At 33.4% G+C, this 22554-nt stretch overlaps 1 protein-coding gene across 1 annotated transcript in view; it reads right to left on the bottom strand.

Annotated features, from left to right (window-relative positions):
- Positions 1-22554, bottom strand: part of NWD2 (NACHT and WD repeat domain containing 2) — a 187551-nt gene that overhangs the window by 76417 nt on the left and 88580 nt on the right. The window contains exons 2-3 of the mRNA XM_001374552.5: positions 20155-20243; positions 928-1044 (exon numbers count right to left, since the gene is read on the bottom strand). Of these exons, the coding sequence (XP_001374589.2) occupies positions 928-1044; positions 20155-20243 (206 nt within the window). The remainder of the gene's footprint in view (positions 1-927; positions 1045-20154; positions 20244-22554) is intronic.

The raw sequence follows: 22554 nt of genomic DNA, 5'->3' as shown, positions 1-22554 counted from the left end.
TATCATATATTGAACATCTAATGGAAAGTTACTGAAGAAATATCTGAACTTTTCCAGAGAATAATTTAATAATTAGTTAAATTATTAGTTTTATTAATTCATATAAATAAATAAAATAATAGCATTAATTTAATAATTTACTTTGGAGTTGTTTCAGCTACCAAGAACAAGAAAACATGTAGCTCAGAGGCAAGTATTGTGATGATTACAACTGAAGATATTCTGATGGGGGAATATCCTTGTCTAGTAGTAAAGTTGTAAAATAATCAGGATAGCTCTAAGGCTGAAATTTTTATTCATCAGAAAGGATGGGGATGGCTTAATGGATTGAGAGCCAGGCTTGAAGGCAGGAGGTCTTAGGTTCAAATGCTTCCTAGCCCTGTGACTCTGGGTAAGCCATTTAACCCTCATTCTCATACCACTCTTCTACCTTGGAACCAACACACAGTATTGGCTTTAAGATGGCAGGTAAGGTTTTTTTTTTTTTTTTTAAAGAAGGTATGTGGAACATTCGAGAAAATCTTTGTTATCAAATTAGTACTCTTTCAAAAATTTTAACATTGAGACCACTACTCCAACATTACTAAATCTTAAAAGACTTAATGGGGAAGCCTCTAGTGTGTTACATAGATTTCTGTGGGGGATTTACAGGAAGACAAGGAAAAGAATTGCATAGAATGAGAAGGTGAGCATTGGTAGTGATCTGCACTTTGTGGAGGGAATATGTGCTTTAATGAGGTTCCAAAGATCTCTACAGACAATGAAGTGTAATTTCATGTGAAAACCTGAAGAATATCTCTCATTTCACACATTGAGAGAAATAACATTTCAGTTACTTCCCCCCTCAAAATACCTTCAAGTATTGCAAATATCAGAAATGACCATATCATGTATGTAAAAAATATAAAGCATTATTTTTATACCCACAACAAAACATGGACCTGCAGATGTTTTCAAGCAATCTTCTAAAAGCTTCATACGAGTCTTCTGGAGTTCAGGACTGTCCCATTCATCTTCATCTAAGCCCCAGTATAAATCTATGACCTGAAAATAAATATATCAAATGATGTTAATTTATCCTCTGGTTTTGTTCTCTTCTTATAAGAATAGATTAAAAAGTAGTATTAACTTTTCTGTGTTTTCCCCCCCTAGTTAAGAAAAAAAAGATGATTTTTAAAGATTCATTAAAGATATGCCTTTTTATGTGAGGAAGAGTCAGGTGTGAACATTGTAATTTTTTTGTTCTGAATATTCACTCTTGATTATACTGTTGAAATGGACACAGAGGGAAATGAATGTTAAATATGGGAGTACTTATGACTCAAGTTTTCATCCTTTTAAAATGGTATGAAGATTTCCAGAAAATGTATAAAAGTAGTTAGAATAAGGTTGTCACATCATTTAAAACAACTAAGTGAGCAAGCATGGCATTATTGTATGCTTTAACTTTAGAGGGTAGAATTTTCATAATAATGGTCATTTTTGTAAAAGGAACTCAAATATCTGCCCTTTCTTTTATAAAAATTAGTCATCATGCTTTTTATATCAATGTGAGGATTTGCGTATATCTCCCACACCTGTAAGCAGCTCAGCTTTCATCAATATATGTTCCAAATGGAAAACAATGAAAGGTACACATCATCATTTCCATTTGTAAAATGAGGATAATAGGACTTACTATCTACCTACTTCAAAGAGAATTGGGGAAGATTAGTGGGTCTCAAGAGTTTTATGAGCATGATAAGTACTACATGAAACAGTATGGTTTTAATCCTCTCCAGTACCTAAGGTAAATGTTTAAGTACATTTTCCTGCAGCTCCAATGAAATAATTTTTCTTCTCTCTTTGCTCATCTACATGACATGGAATGAAATAAAGAGCAAATAATTTGTATGTCTCCTCTTGGTTATTCGGTTTATATGCTATCCATCTATCAGATATGACTCTTCTTGCTCTATGGTTCTTGACATCAATATATTTGGAATCCTTCCTTGAATCTCTCTGGTCACTCAAAGCAACATTTTCTACTTATAATATGGTTGCAAATATCTCACACTCTGGTAGATTTTAAGAACCTTGAGGAAAGAGGCATGTTATTTCTTTTGGGGGTCTCTCCACCCCTGAAGCCTAGCATACTGTCAGTGAATCAATTGGTTAGCATTTATTAAGCTCCCACTATGTGCTAAAGTGTTGTGGATATAAATACAGAAAAACGCTAGTCCCTGTTCTCAAGGAGCTCACAGTCTAGTGGAGGAGACAACACAAAAACAACTATGTACAAATAAGATATATAGGATAAATTGGATATAATCAATAAAGGGATGAAAATGAAAGTTGTGTGATTTCATCAGCAATAGGGGCTCCATGGATGAAAACTTGCCTCCCCAATACAGATCAGGAACTATTCTGCACCTTGAATTGGAGAGCTGCCTGGGACTTGGAGAAGTTAATTAATTTGCCCAGATCAAGTATGTATCAAAAATCACATCTATTATATTGTATTATTACCCAGGGAGCTCCAGGATAGAACATTGGATCTGGAGTCAGAAAGACTTGTGTGATAATGGACTAAATGACTGCTTGCCTAGGATTCCTCATCTGTAAAATGGGGATAATAACAGAGGGATGTTGTGAGGATCGAATGAGGTAATATTGGTTAAATGCTTTGCAAACATTAAAGCATTTACAATCTAAATGCTAGGTAACTATTATATAGAAACAGGGATTGAATCTAGATTTCTCTAGTTCCAAAGGCAGTTTCCTTTCCATTATATCGTGCTATCTCCCCTCTATGAACACAGCAGGGAAGCAATAAATTGTTGAATTTTTTCCCCCTATACTTGTATTTTAGAAAGGGTGTTTCAGAAGAAGCAGATTTATTCGGTGGACTTCCTTATAAGTATTTTAAGTAATGTTTTTAAAATAAAAAGCTCCCAATGTCTTTGAAAAGTATCAGTCTTCTACATGCAATTCTAGACCCTCATAAAATTTATTTTTATGGCACAATACTGAAGAAAAGGGCTTTTATAGAAAAAGTGGTAGTAAAGTTGCTAAAAGAAGGAAGAAATAAGATCAACTTCCCCTTCAGCATATTTCTTAGCATTATTCCCTTCTTTTCCCCCTGATATTTACTCTATTTCTTCAATGACTTACCTATATTTATAAGTATAAATTAAAATAAATATAAATATTTATTAATGTAATTATAAAAATAAATATAATATTTATCAGATATTGCTTTGTGCCATATAAAATGCTGGGCCTTGTAAGGATTCAAAAATAGCCTTTTCCCCCAAATGGGCATGTAACCTCATTGAGCTACAGCTGTAAATTATACTAAACTTGTGATATGGAATTAAAGATCATCTAAATCATTTCCCTCATTTTGTAGATGAGGAAACTGAGGTAAAAGAGAAGTGACTTGTCAAAGTCACTGAGCAAATTGTTGGCAGAAGACTTACTGGATCTCAGTTCTTCATATTCCATTTCCAGTGTTCAATTCTTAACATTGTGATCTTCTAATTAGATGTGATTCTTCCCTCCTTTGAAATCCTATGTCTCTTTGTATATCTCTTATAGCATTTATCACATACTGCATTCTTGTATACAACTTATCTCCCCCATATACCATCATTTCCTTGAGGATTTATCTGTTTTATCTTTATATTCTTACTCAAAAAGATTACAGAATGACTTGAATACATGTACTAAGATCTGTTAATGTATGTAGTAGCTACAATTTTTTTTCTGAAAAATTTTCTTGGAGCTTCCCCTCTCTGAAGGTTTATAAATAATAAAACCTTGTCCGTGGATTTGTGTTTTTATTACTGAGTCACATTTTTAAAAGTCTTTCTCTTTCCCTAGCATATCTCACTTTCCACAGGCTTCTATGTATATAAGATGAGGAAAGATTAAAGTACAAAATGGAACTGAGATTTTCAAATAGAAGATAATTATATAACGTACAAACTATTGGATGCAAAGTGATATATAGCAAAATGTCTGCATGATCAATAATTGGCAAAATGTGTTTTCAGTCTAAATTGCTTGCCAAGACAAGATTTATTAAGTACTTTAAAAAATTAAGTTTAGCTTTTAGCTTAATGGCTGTCCAGTGCAAGAGCTAGAATCTAATTTGCCATTTATTCAAATCCTAAGTTGTTGACATGGTGTTTTATGTGTCTCTACTTATTCTATCGTTAAGTATAAAAGCCCATAAAAATAATTTGATTTGTATCCTTTTTACTTAAAGCCACTTGACTTGTATGAAGAACTATAGTCTCTAGGCAACAGATATATCATGGTCATTATATTGCTGAACTAGTCTGAAAAAGTTAGACTTTTAAATTAATTTACATATGAAGATTTGAAAACAGGAAAGCAAACATTCATTCTGTGCAAAAAAGAATTAATTCAGTTAAAATGAGTTATTATCCACTTTGTCATTCATACCCAAACAATCATTTCTTTAAATAGGAATTTCAGTAAAACAAATATTTTTCCAGCTAAACCTCTGTCTTTTCTTCCTTTACCCCCTATCAATTATTCTGTGACATAAAATACTTCCCAAAATAGACTGATTTGTTTTTACCATTGAAGACATATTCAAATTGGTTTTGTATTAAAAATAGTAATTATCAGAATTCTATACATATTCTGAAATTGCTACCCTTGCTCAGAATATTTTTGGAAATCTTTCTGAATAGTTTTCAGAAAGAGCATTTAAGTGCTTTTTCTCTTTATTTTCACTTTAGTAGTAGTGGTTGCAGGTGGGCCTTTAGAACTATGTAAGCTAATCATCATCCTAGAAAAAAAGCTGTTCTGAAACTATTTCTTTGATAACAAGTGGCTTGACCTACTAAGGATCAGTATACACAATTCTCCAGCCTTTCCAATTTTATACAAATTTAGAGAGCAGTGGGATCACAGGAGAATCCATTTTTTTTTGAAACACAGTAGACAAGAAATGTCTCTTTTATTTTTATTACATCTTTTTATTCATTCACTTATTTATTTAATTAGAATATTTTTCCATCGTTACATGATTTATGTTTTTCCCTCTCCTACTCCTTCCCCCCCCTCCCAGAGCCAACAAGCAATTCCACTGGATTTTACATGTATCATTGTTCAAAACTTATTTCCATATTATTAATATTTGCAATAGAATGATCATTTAAAGTCAACATCCCCAATCATATCCCCACTGAACCATGTGATCAATCATATGTTTTTCTTCTGGGTTTCTACTTCCATAGTTCTTTCTCTGGATGAGGATAGCATTCTTTCTCCTAAATCTCTCACAACTGTCCTGGATTATTGCAATGATGCTAATAGAAAAGTCTATTACATTCAACTGTGCCATATGTATCAGTCTCGGTGTACAATGTTCTCCTGGTTCTGCTCCTTTCGCTCTGCATCAATTCCTGGAGGTCTTTCCAGTTCACATGGAATTCCTCCAGTTCATTATTCCTTTCATCACAATAATATTTCACCACCAATACCACAATTTGTTCAGCTAATCCCCAATCGAAGGACATCCCCTCATTATCCAGTTTTTTGTCACTACAAAGAGTATGGCTATAAATATTTTTGTACACGTATTTTCCCTGTTACCTCTTTGGGGTACAAATCCAGCAATGGTATGGCTGGATCAATGGGCAGATAGTCTTTTAAAGCCCTTTGGGCATAGTTCCAAGTAGCCTTCCAGAAAGGTTGGACCAATTCACAACTTCCAGCAATGCATTAGTGTTCCAATTTTGCCAAAACCCCTCCAATACTTATTACTTTCCTTTGCTGTCATATTGGCCAATCTGCAATGTGTGAGATGGTACCTCAGAGTTGTTTTGATTTGCATTTCTCTAATCAAGAGGGATTTGTAACACTTTTTCATGTGCTTATTGATAGTTTTGATTTCTTTATCTGAAAACTGTCTATCCATGTCCCTTAGTCATTTATCAATTGGGTAATGGCTTGAATTTTTTGTACAATTGATTTAGCTCCTTATAAATTTGAGAAATTAGACCTTAGTCAGAGTTTTTGTTATATTTTTCCAAATTTGTTGTTTCCCATTTAATTTTGGTTGCATTAGTTTTGTTTGTACAAACCCTTTTTAATTTAATGTAATCAAAGGAAATGTCTCTTTTAAAAGAGATCTCAGGATCCTAGAACTGGCTACTCCTTCCTCCTGTTCTAGGAAGAAAAAAAGACCCTGCATATTAGACATTTTAAGGGCTAAATTCACTGAGAAAGAAGTTCTCAATTAAATCACTAATTCCAAGAGTCATGTGTCTTGGGGAAATATTCCAGCTAACCTGTGGAACAGTCAGGCCATGATAACCAGCTAGGTATCTGGGATCTCTCAGTGCACTCAGCATGGCACATCCCTATTAAGTATAATTGCCACCTTTCTGGGTGTCAAATTAGGGAAATGGAAGTAGGGGAGAACTTGACTTTCCGGGGAATTGTTGACAGAACCTGGAAGCATGTAGTATTCCCTGCTAAACTATAATCATACATCTCCAAAACCACAGACAGCTCCCATTTGCCTCTTAGTTCCTGAGCTACTCAGGGGAGTCTCAGAACTTGATGTAGTTGAAGTCCATTTTCCTGTTCTTCAGCTTGCCCATATACCTGAATCACAAAACTTTACTCTGAATGTTATTTCTATCTTGGAAACTCAAATCCAACTTTAAAGGATAAATTTCATGAAACCATGCTGATTTGGTACATGAAATAATTATGCCACTTACCTCTCAGAGGTACACAAAAGTCTTTATTCACCTCATTGATTCTCTAGCATGCTCCTTTCCATAGTTGATACAAGACCTTTTGTTTCAAGCTTTCAACTGAATATTTCACTTTTCACCTTCAGCAAATGGCCCCTTCTATTTCTTTAATGAGAAGGTCATCTGATGTCAAGTCCTTCAAGTTCCTTTTCCTACTCCTATAAACTGCTTATGTCCATTGTCTATCCTGTCATGCACCTGCAAGTTCAAAGCTATCCATATCAGTGTCAAGCCTATCTACAATCCATGCCCTCCCACTTCCTTCCACTCTATCTTCTGGCTTTTTCTCAACATTTTAAAAACTTGCTCAATTCTTCTCTAAAGACAAGACACCAACAATGAAACAGAACACTCACTCACCTTCTTGTGACTTTCCTGCTTCTTAAACTCTCATTCTTTTTCTCTACTCTTCATTTTCAAACTTCTAGAGTGGAGTGTTCCATAATCTCTGTCTCTCCTTTCTCATTACCCACTTACTCAGCAATCATTTCAGTCTGGCTTCCTTAATCCTGCTTGATTTTTATCTGTCTTAATTATTTTTAAATTTCTCTCCCTATCACACCTATCCCTTTATGGTATGCCCATTATCTGTTGGTATCCATTAAGGGACTATCCTGGGCCCTCTTCTCTTTTCCTCCATACTATCGATCTTGGTATTCTAATCAGCTTCCATAAGTTTAATTAATCTTTCTCCTGTCCTGAAGTCCTGCATCACCAACTGCCTTTTGGATATATTGAATTGAATATCCCAAAGATACCTCAAACAAACATGCTCAAAAGAGAACTCATTACTTTCTCTACAAAATAATCCTCTCTTGAATGTCCATCGATTGGGGGAATGTCTAAAAAAGTTGTATGTGATTGTGATGTAATACCACTGTGGCATAAGAAAGAATTAGTAGGTTAATTTAAAAAGAATTTGGAAAAATGTATATGAAGAGTAAAATGAGTAGAACCAAAAGAAAATTATTTGCAGCTATAGAATTAATATTTGAAGAATAACTTGTGACACTCCACCTTTAGAGAAAGAATTGATAAACAGAAACATGAAGGACATAATTTATATACACATTATTTGTTGGGTGATGCTTTTAGTGGTATAAGGCAGGAATGGAGGAGGTGAGATAACTATGAATTTTTAATATAACCAACAAAACAAATAAATTAAAAAACATTATAAAAATCCTCTTTCCAATTTTTCTGCTATCATTAATGACACTACCATCATCCCAGGTCATTGGTTTAGAACCCTGGAGTTGTTGTTTTGGTTTTTTTTGTCTCCTTACTTACATTGCATTTGATGAAAGATATTCTATTTGAGATATGTTTCAGTTTCCTAAAGGGTCAGTATATTATAGTTGACAGAAAACCAGCTTCAGAATGAAGGTTCAAGCCTCAATTCTGGCGCATCCTGATTGTGTTGCAATTCACTGAGCCTCTATAGTTGTCCTTAGCAATGCTCTAAAACTTCAAGTTGCACAACAGTTTTCTGTCTCTACTGGGAGAGGGATTTTCATGAACACAAGTTGCATACACTAATGAAATCACAGGGAGGGAACAACAAAAGGCACTTTCAAGTGAAGGGGACAGAGAAAACTGGAAAAGCTAATTCAGAGACTTCAGTTAGTCATATATAGGTGACTGGGAAACTAAAAGTGTTAAGTTAGCTGTTGTTGTTGTTGTTGTTGTTGTTGTTGTTCTTCTTCTTCTTCTTCTTCTTCTTCTTCTTCTTCTCCTCCTCCTCCTCCTCCTTCTCCTCCTCCTTCTTTCTTTTTTTTTCTTCTTTTTTAAACTTCCATTTAAAAATCCTTATATCTTAGAATCAATACTGTGTGTTGGTTCCAAGGCAGAAGAGTGGTAAGGGTAAACAATGAGAGTTAAGTGACTTGCCCAGGGTCACACAGCTGGGAAGTGTCTGAGGACAGATTTGAACCTAGGACCTACTATCTCTAGTCTTGGCTCTCAATCCACTGACCTACCCAGTTGCCCCCATCAATAATCTTTTAAAAAGGTAATGGAAGAGGGGAGGGAGATAAGAATATGTAACCATGAAAAAATTAAAATAAACAAATAAAAGTCACTAAAAAATAAAGGTAATGGAGAGGTATATGGTCAGTGCCAGCAAGTTGTAACACATAAAGAATTACAAAGCAGATATGATATAAAAATGCTCTTAAATTCAGAGTAAAAGTAAAAGGCTAGAGCAAAATGCATTATGCTTCAGCCAAAGCAAAAAAAAAGAAAAAGAAAAAGAAAAAAAGCAGCAGTAATGATCATGTTCTCAGACAAAGCAAAAGTAAAATTGATTTAATCAAAAGATAAAGAATGAAATTATACACTGATAAAAGGTACCATAGACAATGAAACAATAACAGTACTAAACATACATGCACCAAGTGGTATAGCACCCAAATTTCTAAAGAAGTTATATGAATTATAGGAGAAAATGGACAGTAAAACATTAGTAGGGGACCTCAACTTTCTCCTTGTAGAAGCATATAAATCTAAGAAAGAAGTTAAGGAGATAAATGTCCCTGAACAACCTGCAGCGATCTACGAGAAAAAAAAAACCAAAACTATCCTCAAGCAGAGGACAAACTGAGGGAGTAAAAACACTGAGGAAAAGCAACTGCTTGACTACAGAGGTTGAGGGGACATGATCGAGGAGAGACGCTAAATGAGAGCCCTAATGCAAATACCAACAACAAGGAAATGGGTTCAGAGCAAGGACACATGTGATACCCAGACGAATCGCATGTCAGCTAGGGAAGGAGTGGCGGGGGGGGGGGGGGGGGTTGGAGGGGGAGAAAAGAAAATGATCTGTTTCCAATGAACAATATATGAAAATGACCAAATAAAATAATGTTTTAAAAACTAAAAAAAAAAGTTAAGGAGAGAAATAAAACTTTAGAAAGGATACATATGATATACCTTTAGAGAAAAATGAATGGGAAAAGAAATATGCCTTTTTTCTACACTACATGACACTTCAAAAAAACTGATTAGATAATAGGGCACAAAAATCTCACAACCAAATGTGGAAAAGCAGAAATATTAAGTGCATTTCTTTCAGACATTAATGCATTAAGAATTCCATTAATCAAAAGGAAGCAGAAAAATAAAAAAATTAATTGAAAACTAAACATCTTATCCTAAAGAATGAATGGGTCAAAGAACAAATCATAGAAACAATAATTTCATTTAAGAGAATGACAAGAAGATAACATGTCAAAATTTATGGGATTCATGTACATGTGTGTACTAAGTACAAAGCTATACTTCAGTGGAAGTCTATATCTCTAACTGTTTATATTAATAAAATACAGAAAGAGTAGATTAATTGGCTATACAACTGAAAAAGTAGAAAAATAACAAATTGAAATCCCTAGTTAAATACCAAATTGGAAATTGTTTGAATCAAAAAAGAAATAAATATAATGGAAAGAAGATCATTGAACTAACAAATGACTTGTGTATGTTCACCACCAGAAAATAAAGTGACAAACAGAAAAAAGGAATAATTAAATTTAAATAAAATGATAAAATTAAAAGCTTAAAAATATTCAAATAAACATATGCAATAAAGGATAAAGATTTATGCAAAACTCTCATTATTTAACAAAGTAAAATAACTTCCACCTCTGCTTTCTCAACAATAAACATATTTGCTATATTTATCCTTTCAAGTTCAACTAAAGTCTTGCTGTTTTTTCTCCTTTAGTTTCTTTTCCTTTCCCCTAATCCCTTCCTCCTTTTTTCCTTCCTTTCTTCCATATTGGCGTAACTAGTTGGGGCAGTAGAGTGCAGGTCTTGGAGTCAGGACGACCTAAGTTCAAATCTGCCTTCAGACACTTAATAGTTATATTACCCTAGGCAAGTCAGTTAACCCTGTTTGCCTCAGTTTTGTTATCTATAAAATGAGTTGGAGTAAGAGATGACAAAACACTCCAGAGTCTTTGCCAAGATAACTCCAACTGGGGTCATGAAGAGTTGGACACAATTTAACAACAACAAAATCTGTTGGCATAATTTTGCATTGTTACAAATAACTCTTTCCATGTTTCCTTTTTATGTTTATTTTTTTATGGTGCCAAAATAGTTCCTTACATGAATATACCATAATTTATTTAACTATGTTGCAGTCGTTGCACCTATAAGGATTTTTTTGTTATCACAAATAAAGAAATTGTGAATACTTTTGCACACTTTAATTGTTGGGTCAAAAGATGTAATCAATTTTTTGACTCTTTTTATATTGTATTTCTTATAAAAAATTTGTACCAGTCTATGTTCCTACTAATAATAACTGTCTTCATAAACCCACCAACCTTGTTACATTCCACTAATGATTGCTAATTTTGTAGAATAGGTAGAATAAGTGGAGTAATAGGCAGGAGGGAGAACACAGAGGAGTTAATATTAACATTAATTAATTGCTACTTTAATATTAACATCATGGACATTTTGACTGCTATCAATTATCAAGTTATTTCCATTGCCATTCTAGTCAAAAGGCAATCAACTGGGTAGTGAGTTGGCAGTATTTTACTATCATGATAGTTACTATTCTCTACAAATGTAAGGTTATTTATGATTATTGTTTTAATCATAAAGAGGCAGTTTGTGGTGGTGATGGGAGGGCCAGTCTTGAAGTCAGGAAGCTGCCCTTCAAGTCCAGCTTCTGATGCGCATTCTCTCACTGTGAACATTAACCACTCAGGGCCCTAGGTAATTCTAAAACTGAGTTACATATGAATTGTCATTTTGTTTTGATGGAGTTATTATTTCTGTTTCTCCCTTTATTTTCTGGTGGTGGACATACACAAGTCTTTATTTCCTCAATAATGAAATTACAAGTCTAGACCAAAAAGAAAAATTACAATTTTGTTCATCCTCAAAATCTACAAGGATTAATAAGTGAAAAAAAAAAGAACAAATTCCTATTGTGGATTTGGGGGTTGGTTAAAGAACTTTGGCAGATAATTAAAAGTCCAAATCTCAGTCATAATATCTACATGCCTTCAGTAATACAGGGTAAATGAAGATGTGAGGATTTTGCTGGTCCTTTAATACCTTATAAAATTTTGTTAAAATTGATTTCCTTTTGATACCAATTGTAGATGTATTTGACAGTGAATTAAGCTGCTCTGATAATATAGGATATTCTTGCCAGATAAGGTTTTTGCCTTACTTAGCTCATGCATACAATTTAAAAATCATCCATTCATGACCCAATGTTCTTTATTCATTTAATCCTTTTAGCCCAAGTTACATAACATGGTCACTATTTAGATTCGTGACTGCCATACTTGTTTTAAGAAGCTTTATGAACATACTATCCCATATTTCCTACAGACTACATTGCTCTAGGCAATAGCCAGGGGCTAAGAAAAAGTGTATATGATTTCTCCCTTACCAATAATTATGTTTCCTATTCCTTAACTACGCTAACACTTCTTTGTTCAATATCTGTGCTTTTGATTATGCATTAATACTTCAAGACTGTGATTTTTCTCTCCCACAACCAATACAAATGTAACATCTTAGTAAACATATTTAATAGGTGCTCTTTAAGAACTATGATGGCAACAAAATTTGTCAGCATATGGCCAACTTGGTGATGAGTGTCTCCAAGCTTAGCCTTATATAATACACATATAACTCCTTACCAGTTTTATAAATGAAATCTTAGCTTAGTAGGACCAACAAGGGGTTGTCTTTTGCTGACATAGCCCTTAAGAACTGAGTTATCTCTAAATCATGATGAGACATTTGAAGAGGACTTTAGTGAAAGATCATATAATTGATATCTTGCTATATATTGGCTTCTAAGAGTTTAATATTTATTAACTTATTTACTCATTCATTCATCAAAAGATTATTAAACTCTTAGTAGAGGCAAAGCACTGTAAAGTTCCTAGGGGAAATACAAAGAAAAATGAGAAACAGTTCTTGCCCTCATATGTATAAGTCTTGTTTATATAGACAGGTTCTAAAATATTTAAGGGTAGCAACAGTCTTAAGCATCTGTATTCCTGAAGAAGGTCCCATGCAAGTATGTGATCAAAAAAGTAGGAAAAACGAAAAAAAAGTATCATTGAAATGAGTTTCTTTTCCTGACATCTACATATACTTTTTATTTTCTAAGCATTTAGGTTTCCTTCTATATGGTCTATTTTCTATGCAGTTTATGTGCTAAGGAGTACAGTGTTAATTGCAATTTATATATTCATTTTGAGAGAGAACTGTTTTTAATACTAATTATTTGGCTTAGGGCATTTCTGGCAGAAATTTCACTACACAATACCCCAAACACAGATATATAAAATGCCCAAGGGCAAAATTAAAATATCTAATTTTATAATTTGAACCTAGACATTCTAATTTTGCTTCTAGTTAATACTAATAAAAATGACCAATAAAGTCTGTAGAAGCTTTATTGCAGTTCAAGGACAAAACTACTCTGAGTAACATATTGCAAGAGAACCCAAAATCAGAGATGTGATTAATATACTCAGATGCATTTCTCTACATATGGTAATTGAGCCCATAGTGCTTTGAGAAATCTGCTAGGTCTGATATTTTCTAACAACTGAGGTCCTGTTATCTGAAAAGCCATATTTCTCCTTGAAGTCCAAAATATTGAACAAATAATGAATTTAGTTCAGGTTTATGATTTATGGGGAATCATGCCTAATCTTTCAACAGCTGTCTTGATGACCCAATATGGTCTAACATTTCACATACCAGTTTTGACATTTTTATACTATTATTTTATTTGTCACATTATAAATTGTCATGTTTACCTGAGTGTGAAAAAATGAAGAGTGAAAATTTCTTCTGCAAACAACAGTACTTTTTCTTTCCCCACACTATATATCTTTATTATATATTCAATTTTTGATAAAGCAAGCCTGAATCTGAGGTAGCATTGAAGAAGTGAGATCTACTCTATAAATCAGGGAGAAAACATTTTGACCTAACACTTCTTTCTGTTGCAAGAGTGATTTACTTTGTAAATTGAGGGTAATATTTTGTGAGCCTTCAGAGAGCCCAATATTTACAAGCAAATATTTTTCCATTAAAGGACTTTCAAAATGAATGGTGTATATGAATGCTAATGTATGCATGAGTTTTATCACTGGCATTCACAAATCATTTTGTGTAGATCCTGATTTTTGCATTTTCTTATAGAAATACCTAAAACATTTTACCTTTCTATGCAGGGTAGGGTGGGGTCTGGAAAGGTTCACTGAAAGATAACTAGGGAACATTGTGAGGTGCATACATGGAGGAGACATAGATCCTGATCATCTCAGAGACCATTTCTGAGCTGTTTTAATATAGAAGAACTTCAAAGAGATGATCCATTTTGGAAAGATACAGGTGAGAGAAAAGAAGTGAATTCATGAATGGCTAGCAGGCATCTCTGGTCCCCTATCAATGTCCTTTGACTTCCATTGCTTCTAGCCCCAGAAACTGACAGGAAACATATTCAGTGACATTGTTCTCTACTTGGTTGAGCTGATCTTTTATTCTCATGTCTAACAGCTTATTTAACTCTTGTTTATTCTATCATCTCCCCTAACCTGTATATGTTTTGTTTCACATGTTGCTTACATACGTATTTTTGCTTATTCTCCATGACTGTCCTATGTGAACCAAGTGAAAGCTAAACTTGCCAAGAATTAGCCAACTCTTACCTTACCCTTTCATGTAACTAGGGTAAGTGGCTTTTATTCTGAACTCTTAAAACTGCATCATACTCTTAGCCTGTTTATATGTGATGTGGCTGCCCCAGGTCTCTGTGGCTCTGGTTAAACTCTTGTGTTAGGAATCTGGATTAAAAAAAGAAGAGTGTTCCATAAAAGGAATGAAAATTTAAGTGGAATATGTGAATTTTGGACTAAGGCAGAGAGCAATTTTTTATAAATAATCTTTACTTTTATGTACAAGATATTTCTGGAGACAGCAAAGAAATTATTTTATACATAGCTTCTGTCCTTATGATTTAGCTGAAACTCCTCTGCCTAAAGTTACCAGTGATCTCTTAATTGCCAAATCTAGTGGTCGTTTCTCAGTCCTCATTTGTCTGATACCTCTGCAGCCCTTTGCACTGTTGATCACTCTCTTGTTGATATTGTTTTGGATCTATATTTTAATGACATTGTTCTCTCTGGGTTTGCCTCTTACCTGTTTGACTACTCCTCAGACTATCTGTAGCTTTTAGGAAAAAAATGGTTTTGTTTTTTAAAAAATACCATTAAAATTTTTAAGTTTTAAATTCTTTAGCCCTTCTCCTCCCAAATTGAATAGGCAAACAATATGATGTCAGTTATATATGTGAAACCATGCAAAAACATTTCCATATTAGCAAGATTGCAAAAAAGGAGGAAAAATAAAATGGAAAAATTATATTTCAGTTTGCATTCAGTGGTCATCAACTATCTCTGAAATGAATAGCATTTTTAATTAGCAGTTCAGAAGAGCATCAGATGATGGTATTGATGAGAGTAGTTGTCTTTCACAATTGGTCATAATTATAATATTGCTGCTTCTGTGTATAATATTTTCCTAGTTCTGTTCACTTTACTTTGCCTCAGTTAATATGTCTTCTCATATTTTCCTGAAACCATCCTCACTATTTATCATAACACGATAGTATTCCACCAAAATCACATACCACATTTTGTTCAGCTCTTCCCTAACTGAAAGGCATCCTCTCATGTCCAGTTCTTTGCCATCACAAAAGAACTGCTATATATATTTTTGTACATACAGGTCATTCTTTTCCTGTGATCTTTTTGGGAAGTAGACATAGGAGTGGTATTGTTCTGTCAAAGGTTATACACAGTTTTATAGCCTTTGGGGCATAATTCCAAATTTTTCTCCAAGGTAGTTGCATCAGTTCACAACTCCACCAATAGTTCATTAGTGTCTATTTTCCCACTTCCCCTCCAGTATTTGTCATTTTCTTTTTCTTTTATGTTAGTCAATCTGACATCAGTGAGGTCATATCTCAGAGTTGTTTAAATTGGAATACTTTTTTTTCATATGAAAATAGCTAGCTTTGATTTTTTTCTTATGTAAAGGGCCTTTTCATATCTTTTGGCCATTTATCAATTCGAGAAGGTCTTCTACTTTTATGAATTTGACTGAGTTACCTACATATTTGAGAAATTAGGTCTTTATCAAAGAAACTTGATGCAATTCTGCACCCCTCCTCAATTTTCTGCTTGCCTTTTAATTTTGACTGCATTGGTTTTGTGTAAAACCTTTTTAATTTCATGAAATCCAAATTATCCATTTTACTTCCCAAGATATATCTCTCTCTCTCTGTCTCTGTCTCTGTCTCTCTCTCATTTGGTTGTAACATCTTCCCTTTCCCACAGATTTGATGAAATTTTCTTTTCTCCCTTAATCTGCTTATGACATCACCCTTTATACTAAGTCATGTATCCATTTTCACCTTATATTTTCCTAGCATTTTTGGTCAAATATTAAGTTCTTGCCCCAAAGCTTGAATATTCAGCTTTATCAAACATGAGATTCCTATGATCATTTACTATTATATATTATGTACCTAATCGAAGCCACTGGTTCACTACTATATTCTTTCACTGGTACCAGATTGTTTTCATAATTATTGCTTTGTAATATTATTTAAAATCTGCTACTGCTAGTCTGTCTTCCTTCTAATTTTTTCCTGCATTCCAATGATATTCTTGAGCTTTTGTTCTTCCAGAAGAATTTTGTTATTAGCTTTTCTAGATCTATAAAAGAACTCATTGATAGTTTGGCAGTGAATAAGAAAATTAATTTAGGTAGAATCATCATTTTTATTATATTGATTAAGCTTACCCATGAACAATTAGTATTTCTCCAGTTTAGATCTGTCTTTATTTGTAAGAATTGTTTTATAATTGTGTTCATATAGTTTCTGGGTTTGTCCTGGCTAGTAGGCTTCTGAGTGTTCTACATCGTCTGCAGTTATTTTAAATGAATTGTTTTCTTTCTAGCTATTAACATATAGAAATGCTGCTGATTTATGTAGGTTTATTTCATATCCTGTAACTGCTAATGTTGTTAATTGTTTCAAATAGATTTTTAGTTGACTCTCTAAGGTTCTCTAAGTATACCATCATATCATCTGTTAAAAGTTGCAATTTTGTTTACTAATTATCTATTATTATTCCTTGAAAATTTTCATCTTATTGCTATAGCTAGCATTTCTGGTACAAAATTGAGTAATAACACTAATAATGAATATTCTTTTTCTCCCCTGATCTTATTGGGAAGGCTTCTAGTTTATCTCCATTATAGATAATGCTTGCTTTTGGTTTTAGAGAGACTAATAATTTTAAGAAAAGCTCTGCTTAATGGGTTCAAATCAAGAAAACATCTAATGCCCAGTGGACTTACGCGTCGGCTATGGGGGGTGGGGGGAGGAAAAGAAAATGATCTATGTCTTTAACGAATAATGCTTGGAAATGATCAAATAAAATATATTAATAAAATAACAAAAAAAAAAAAAAGAAAAGCTCTGCTTATTCCTATGCTTCCTAGTGTTTTTCATAGGAACCAGTATTGTATTTTGTCAAAAGCTTTTTCAGCATCTGTTGATTTTTGTTATTGATATAATCAATTATGCTGACATTTATCTTAATATTGAACCAGTATTGCACATTGTATTCTCTTTGGTAGTATTTTCTTTAAAAATTCACATTAATATTCATTATGGAACTTGGCCTATAGTTTTATTTTTCTATTTTTTTTGCTTCAGGTATCAAACCATATTTGTTCCATAAAAGAAATTTGAAAGGACACCTGCTTTACCTATTTTTTAAATAGTTTATATAGTATTGGAGTTATTGTTCTTTAAATGTTTGGTAGAATTCATTATTAAATCTATGTGGTCCAGGGGAATTTTTTCAAGGGAGCACATTTATGGCTTGGCTTGTCCAATTTTTTTCCAAGATGGGCTAAGTATTATATTTCCTCTTCTTTTAATCTGAGTCATTTATATTTTTGTAAATATCCACCTATTTCACATAGATTGTCAGTTTTAAACATAATAGTTTCAAATAACTGCCTTGATTTAATAGAAATTATTTTCAATGATTTTTTTGTTTCAGTTCTCATGAATATAAACATGAGGTTGATCTTTTTCCAGGTCATGACCACTAACCATGGGAATCTCTATCAGTTCTGTCCAGGGCCCCTTCTCGTCTTCTATATAATGTTTCTTGGTAATCTCCCATGGTTTTAATTAGCATCTATATAGATGATTCTCAGATCAATTTATAAAATGAAAACCTCTCTCTCTTAACCTCCAGCTTATCAACTCCACCATCCTGTTAGATATCTTAAATTGAATTTCCCATAGACATATTTATATATCAACTCATTCTTTCTACCAAACTCCTCTTTTCTTTTAAATTTCCCTACATGAATGTGGTATCCGAATGTCAAGAAAACCACAATTTTCCTAGTTGCCAGTCTCAAATCTAAGTGTCATTCTGGACTCTTTACTCTTTCCACCCCCATATCTAATCTGCCACAAAGATTTGTCTGTTGGACCAGTGAAACCTCTCGTACATGGCCTCTTTTCTTGCCCTTGGTATATGTCTTTATTAACTTATGTCTAGATTATTAGTTGGTCTCACTGTCACAAATCTCTTTCCATTTCAGTCCATTTTCCCCTTGACCATAATGAGCTTCCTGGAGTACACATTTGACCATGACAATCTCTTATTCAAGAATCTATAGTGATTACTTATTACCTGAAATATAAAATGAGAAATCCTCTGTTTGGCTTTTAAAGCCTTTTACAGCTTTTACCCTTCCTACCTTTTGAAGCTTCTTATGCTTTATTTCCCTCTCTGTTCTCAGAGGTAGTAGATGGAAAAGCAGATAGTTACCAGAGCTTAGAGCCAGGAATATCTAAGTTCAAATCTCTCTCAAACAATTTAACAGAGGTATAAATTTGGGCAATTTACTTAAGCTCCATCTGCCTCAGATTCTTCAACTATAATAATATAATAATAGTGTATGCCTTTTAGAGTTGTTGCGAGGATCACATGAGCTAATAGTTATAAAGCATTTCTATCCTTATTTCCTCCATCTACACTATGATATTGTGGCACTCATGCCCTTGATGTTCCTTACACAAAACATTCCATCTCCTTATTCCATGGTTTTTCACTGATTATCCCCCAATGCTGGAATGATTGCCTTCTCACTTCCCTGGCTTCCTCAATGCTGTAACCCCAGCTTCTATGAGTCCACCCCTGGTCCACTTTAGTGATAATGCATTCCCTCTGAGGGAACTTCCAATTTGGATCTTTGATGTATGTAGTTGTTGATGTACATGCTGTCTCCATCACTGAATGTGAATTTTCTGAAGGCAGAAACTTTTTTTTGTCTTTCTTTCTATTCTCATTGCTTAGTCCAGTGTAGAGAGTTTGCTAAATGTTTGTTGTTTTACTTGACAATCAAAGGCAATTTGTGGAAGTGGCTGACTGAGTGGAAAAAGGTGGTTAGAAATGAAGTATAATCCTTTATTAAGCAGACTAGAATGAGCACAATAATACTATACATAGCTCCCGATATGCCAAATGGAAACTTTGTATATTGAAGATTTTTTCTCTTATAAAACCTTTTCAGGTTGCTTTTCTGTGTCTTTTGTCTTATTAAATTTTATTTTTTCAATTACATATGGAAACAATTTTTCACAAGTTTTTTTTGACATTTTGTGATTCAGATTTTCCCTCCATTCCTCCCTCTCCTTCCATAAGTCTGCTAAAGATTATGCCAGCATTTTCATACAAACATTTCCATATTCCCCATGTCATGACTGAAGATAACACAGATACAATAAAAATCTCATAAAAAAATAAAGGATATGCTTGATCTACAATCAGATTTCCACAGTTCCTTTTTTGGCTGTAGATAGTGAGTTTTTTAATTATCACTGAGTACTTGGGTGTTATCTTGGAACCTTGTTTTACTGATTATGGTTTAGTCCTTCAAAGTTGATCTTTAGACAAAAATTTATAATACTGTATACACTGTTCTCCTGGTTCTGCTCACTTCACTTTGCATCAATTCATGTATGCTTTTCCAGATTTTTCTGGACTCATCCCATTCATCATTTCTAATGACAAAATAATTTTCCATTACAAGCAAGTACCACAGCTTGTTCAGTCATTCCTCAACCGATAGTCACCCCCTCTTGCTGTTTGTTTTTAGCTTTTGCCATGAGGAAACAAAAATTCTGTCCTGCTTTCTAACTCTAAGTTTGTTATCAGAAATATAAACCCAGAGTTTATATTAGAATAATTGAAGATAAGGATGACAGCAAGTTTACCTGAAATTCCAATCCATAGTTTTCTCTGCAGAATTCCCTCAGTTTAGGATACACATTTTCTCTTAGAGCTTGTCGTTCTGCTCCTGTATCTGTAGTAGTGAAAAAAATATATCATTAATAATATTTTAAGCAACTTTATTTTTCTAACATATATGTTGGTTTCTTTGTGGGGGGAAAGAAGAAAATTAATAAAAACAGGTAAAGAAACAAGAGCTTATTGCACCAATTAAAAGTACACGTTGTGAAATGTGGAAACCCATTTTGATTGTCTATTTATGCTTGCTTGAGAAATTTGTGTTGCAGAAGAGGAAGTTTAGGGTGAACATGATCTCACTGTCTTAAAAAATTTGAGAGGCTATAATGTCAAAAAGGTATTAAATTTAGTATGCAAGATTCTAGATGGATGAAAGAAAACCTAATGGACACAAGTTACTGGGATGTAAATTTTAACTCAGTATAAAGACCTATCAATTAGAATTGTTCCCAAATGGAATGGGCTGGTGGGGATCTTGTCATTGCTGGAGATGTTTGAGAAGATGATGAAATTCATAGTTCATGAGTATTTTATAACTCTTGAACTATCAGGTCATAAAATGTCAACAAAATTATTTGAGGGCTCCATCATTGGCTCTAATCAGTCACAAAGTTGTTTTATTAATGCCTACTTGAGATCACAAGTATTCTTCAGGGGACATGAACTTCAGTAAGCATGATTAGATTACTTTTAATAGATGGATGGATAACAAGAATGATAATGATGGGCAATATAACCTCTGTGGAGGCTAAACTTTTTAAAAGTAATCTTGTTTATAGAATTCCCTACTCTGTTTTATGGAACAAATAAGATAAACCTCAAGCTACATATCATTTATCTAATTCTTAGAAACACATACATGTGTAAATGCTTATGTGTATGTACATTCAGATTACATGTATATATTTATGTAGGTATACACTTGCAGATTGGTACGTGTATATATATATATATATACATATGTACATGTATGTGTGTATGCAGGAGTTTTTAGTGCAGGATCATAGATCATAGATGTAGAGCTACAAGGGGCTTTTACAATTTCTAGCAAATAGTACTTTTGCTATAGCCATAAAGTTGAAATCATTCTTTTAATAAAGAAAAGCCATTCATTATCTAGCTAACTTACAAGAGCTTAAAAGAAAAAAAAATTAAAATTCTTAGACTGATTCTTTATATCATGAAACAAATTAATTAAACAAGTATAGGATCTTATTAATACAGACGTTCTTGCCATCTAAAGAGATGATAATCTATCCATAACTGCCAAAAAAGTATAATTCTTGTCTCAGTCCTCTCATAAGGTGAGCACAGGAATTTTCCTATTTTTCTGTTCATGTCTTAAGGATACCAGTAAAAATTTTTTGTCATGGTTAAAATCTATCTTTTCAATATAAAATTTCTTTGATGACCTTCGCTATGTTTTGTCTTTAGCTTCTTATTTAATTTTTTATTTCACTGTTCATATATCTATCACATGCCTTTCCATTGTGCTCTAATTAACAACCATTTGAAAAAATAAAAAATTATATTTAATTAGCTCATGGTACGTATTTTTTCTTTCTCTTTTTTTCTTACTCTATACCTAGCTCCTCCCTATATCCTGACTCCCATAAAGCTGGGAAAACACCAATGCACTTGTAACAAATATAGTCAAGAAAAAATTCACATAGCTTGTCCAAAAATGCATGTTTGGTTCTGTATCTCGAGCCTAGTATCTCTGTTTTAGGAGGATGGGGAGGATATTTTATCATAAGTACTCTTGTATCATGTTTGGTCATTACTTGGAGTTCAGAAGTCTTTCAAAGGTTTTCAATTTGAAAAAGAAATTATTGTTTAAACAGTTTTCTTTTTCTTGCTTATTTCATTCTGTTTTACACACATCCATTTATATAAATCTTCCTATATTTTTCTGAAACTGTTCCTTTTATCATTTCTTATGGAATAATAATATTTTATCACATCTACATACCATAATTTGTTTAACCCATTTTCTACTTGATAAATACTACCTTAGTTTTCAGATATTTGCTATAAGAATGGGTATTTAAGAAGAACTAGCACCTCTAGTGTGAGGGCTTGCTGAGTCATTTTCAGGGTTGCTCATTCATCTTTGGTGTCCACCTGGCACTCAACTCTCACCTGTGGCTCTAAGAAGCATTGTAGAGGGCAGATCCTGGTAAACCATCTTGGCAGATGGGCTAAACCAGGTTGAAGGGAACCAATAAGCCACAAACTCATAGGTGACTTAGGAGGGTTTTTACCTCAAGCATGTAAAGACTTCTCCTGGTGGAATGGGTGGCTGAAAAAAATTTGTTCCAGTGGCCATGAAGCAATTGAAGGAGGTTCTGTGGTGTGTTTAGAGT

The sequence above is a fragment of the Monodelphis domestica genome, chromosome 6 (genome assembly GCF_027887165.1).
Source record: "Monodelphis domestica isolate mMonDom1 chromosome 6, mMonDom1.pri, whole genome shotgun sequence".
NCBI classification, from domain to species: Eukaryota; Metazoa; Chordata; class Mammalia; order Didelphimorphia; family Didelphidae; genus Monodelphis; species Monodelphis domestica.
Note: the sequence above shows the minus strand (reverse complement) of the source record. Positions and strands in the feature narration are given on the sequence as shown.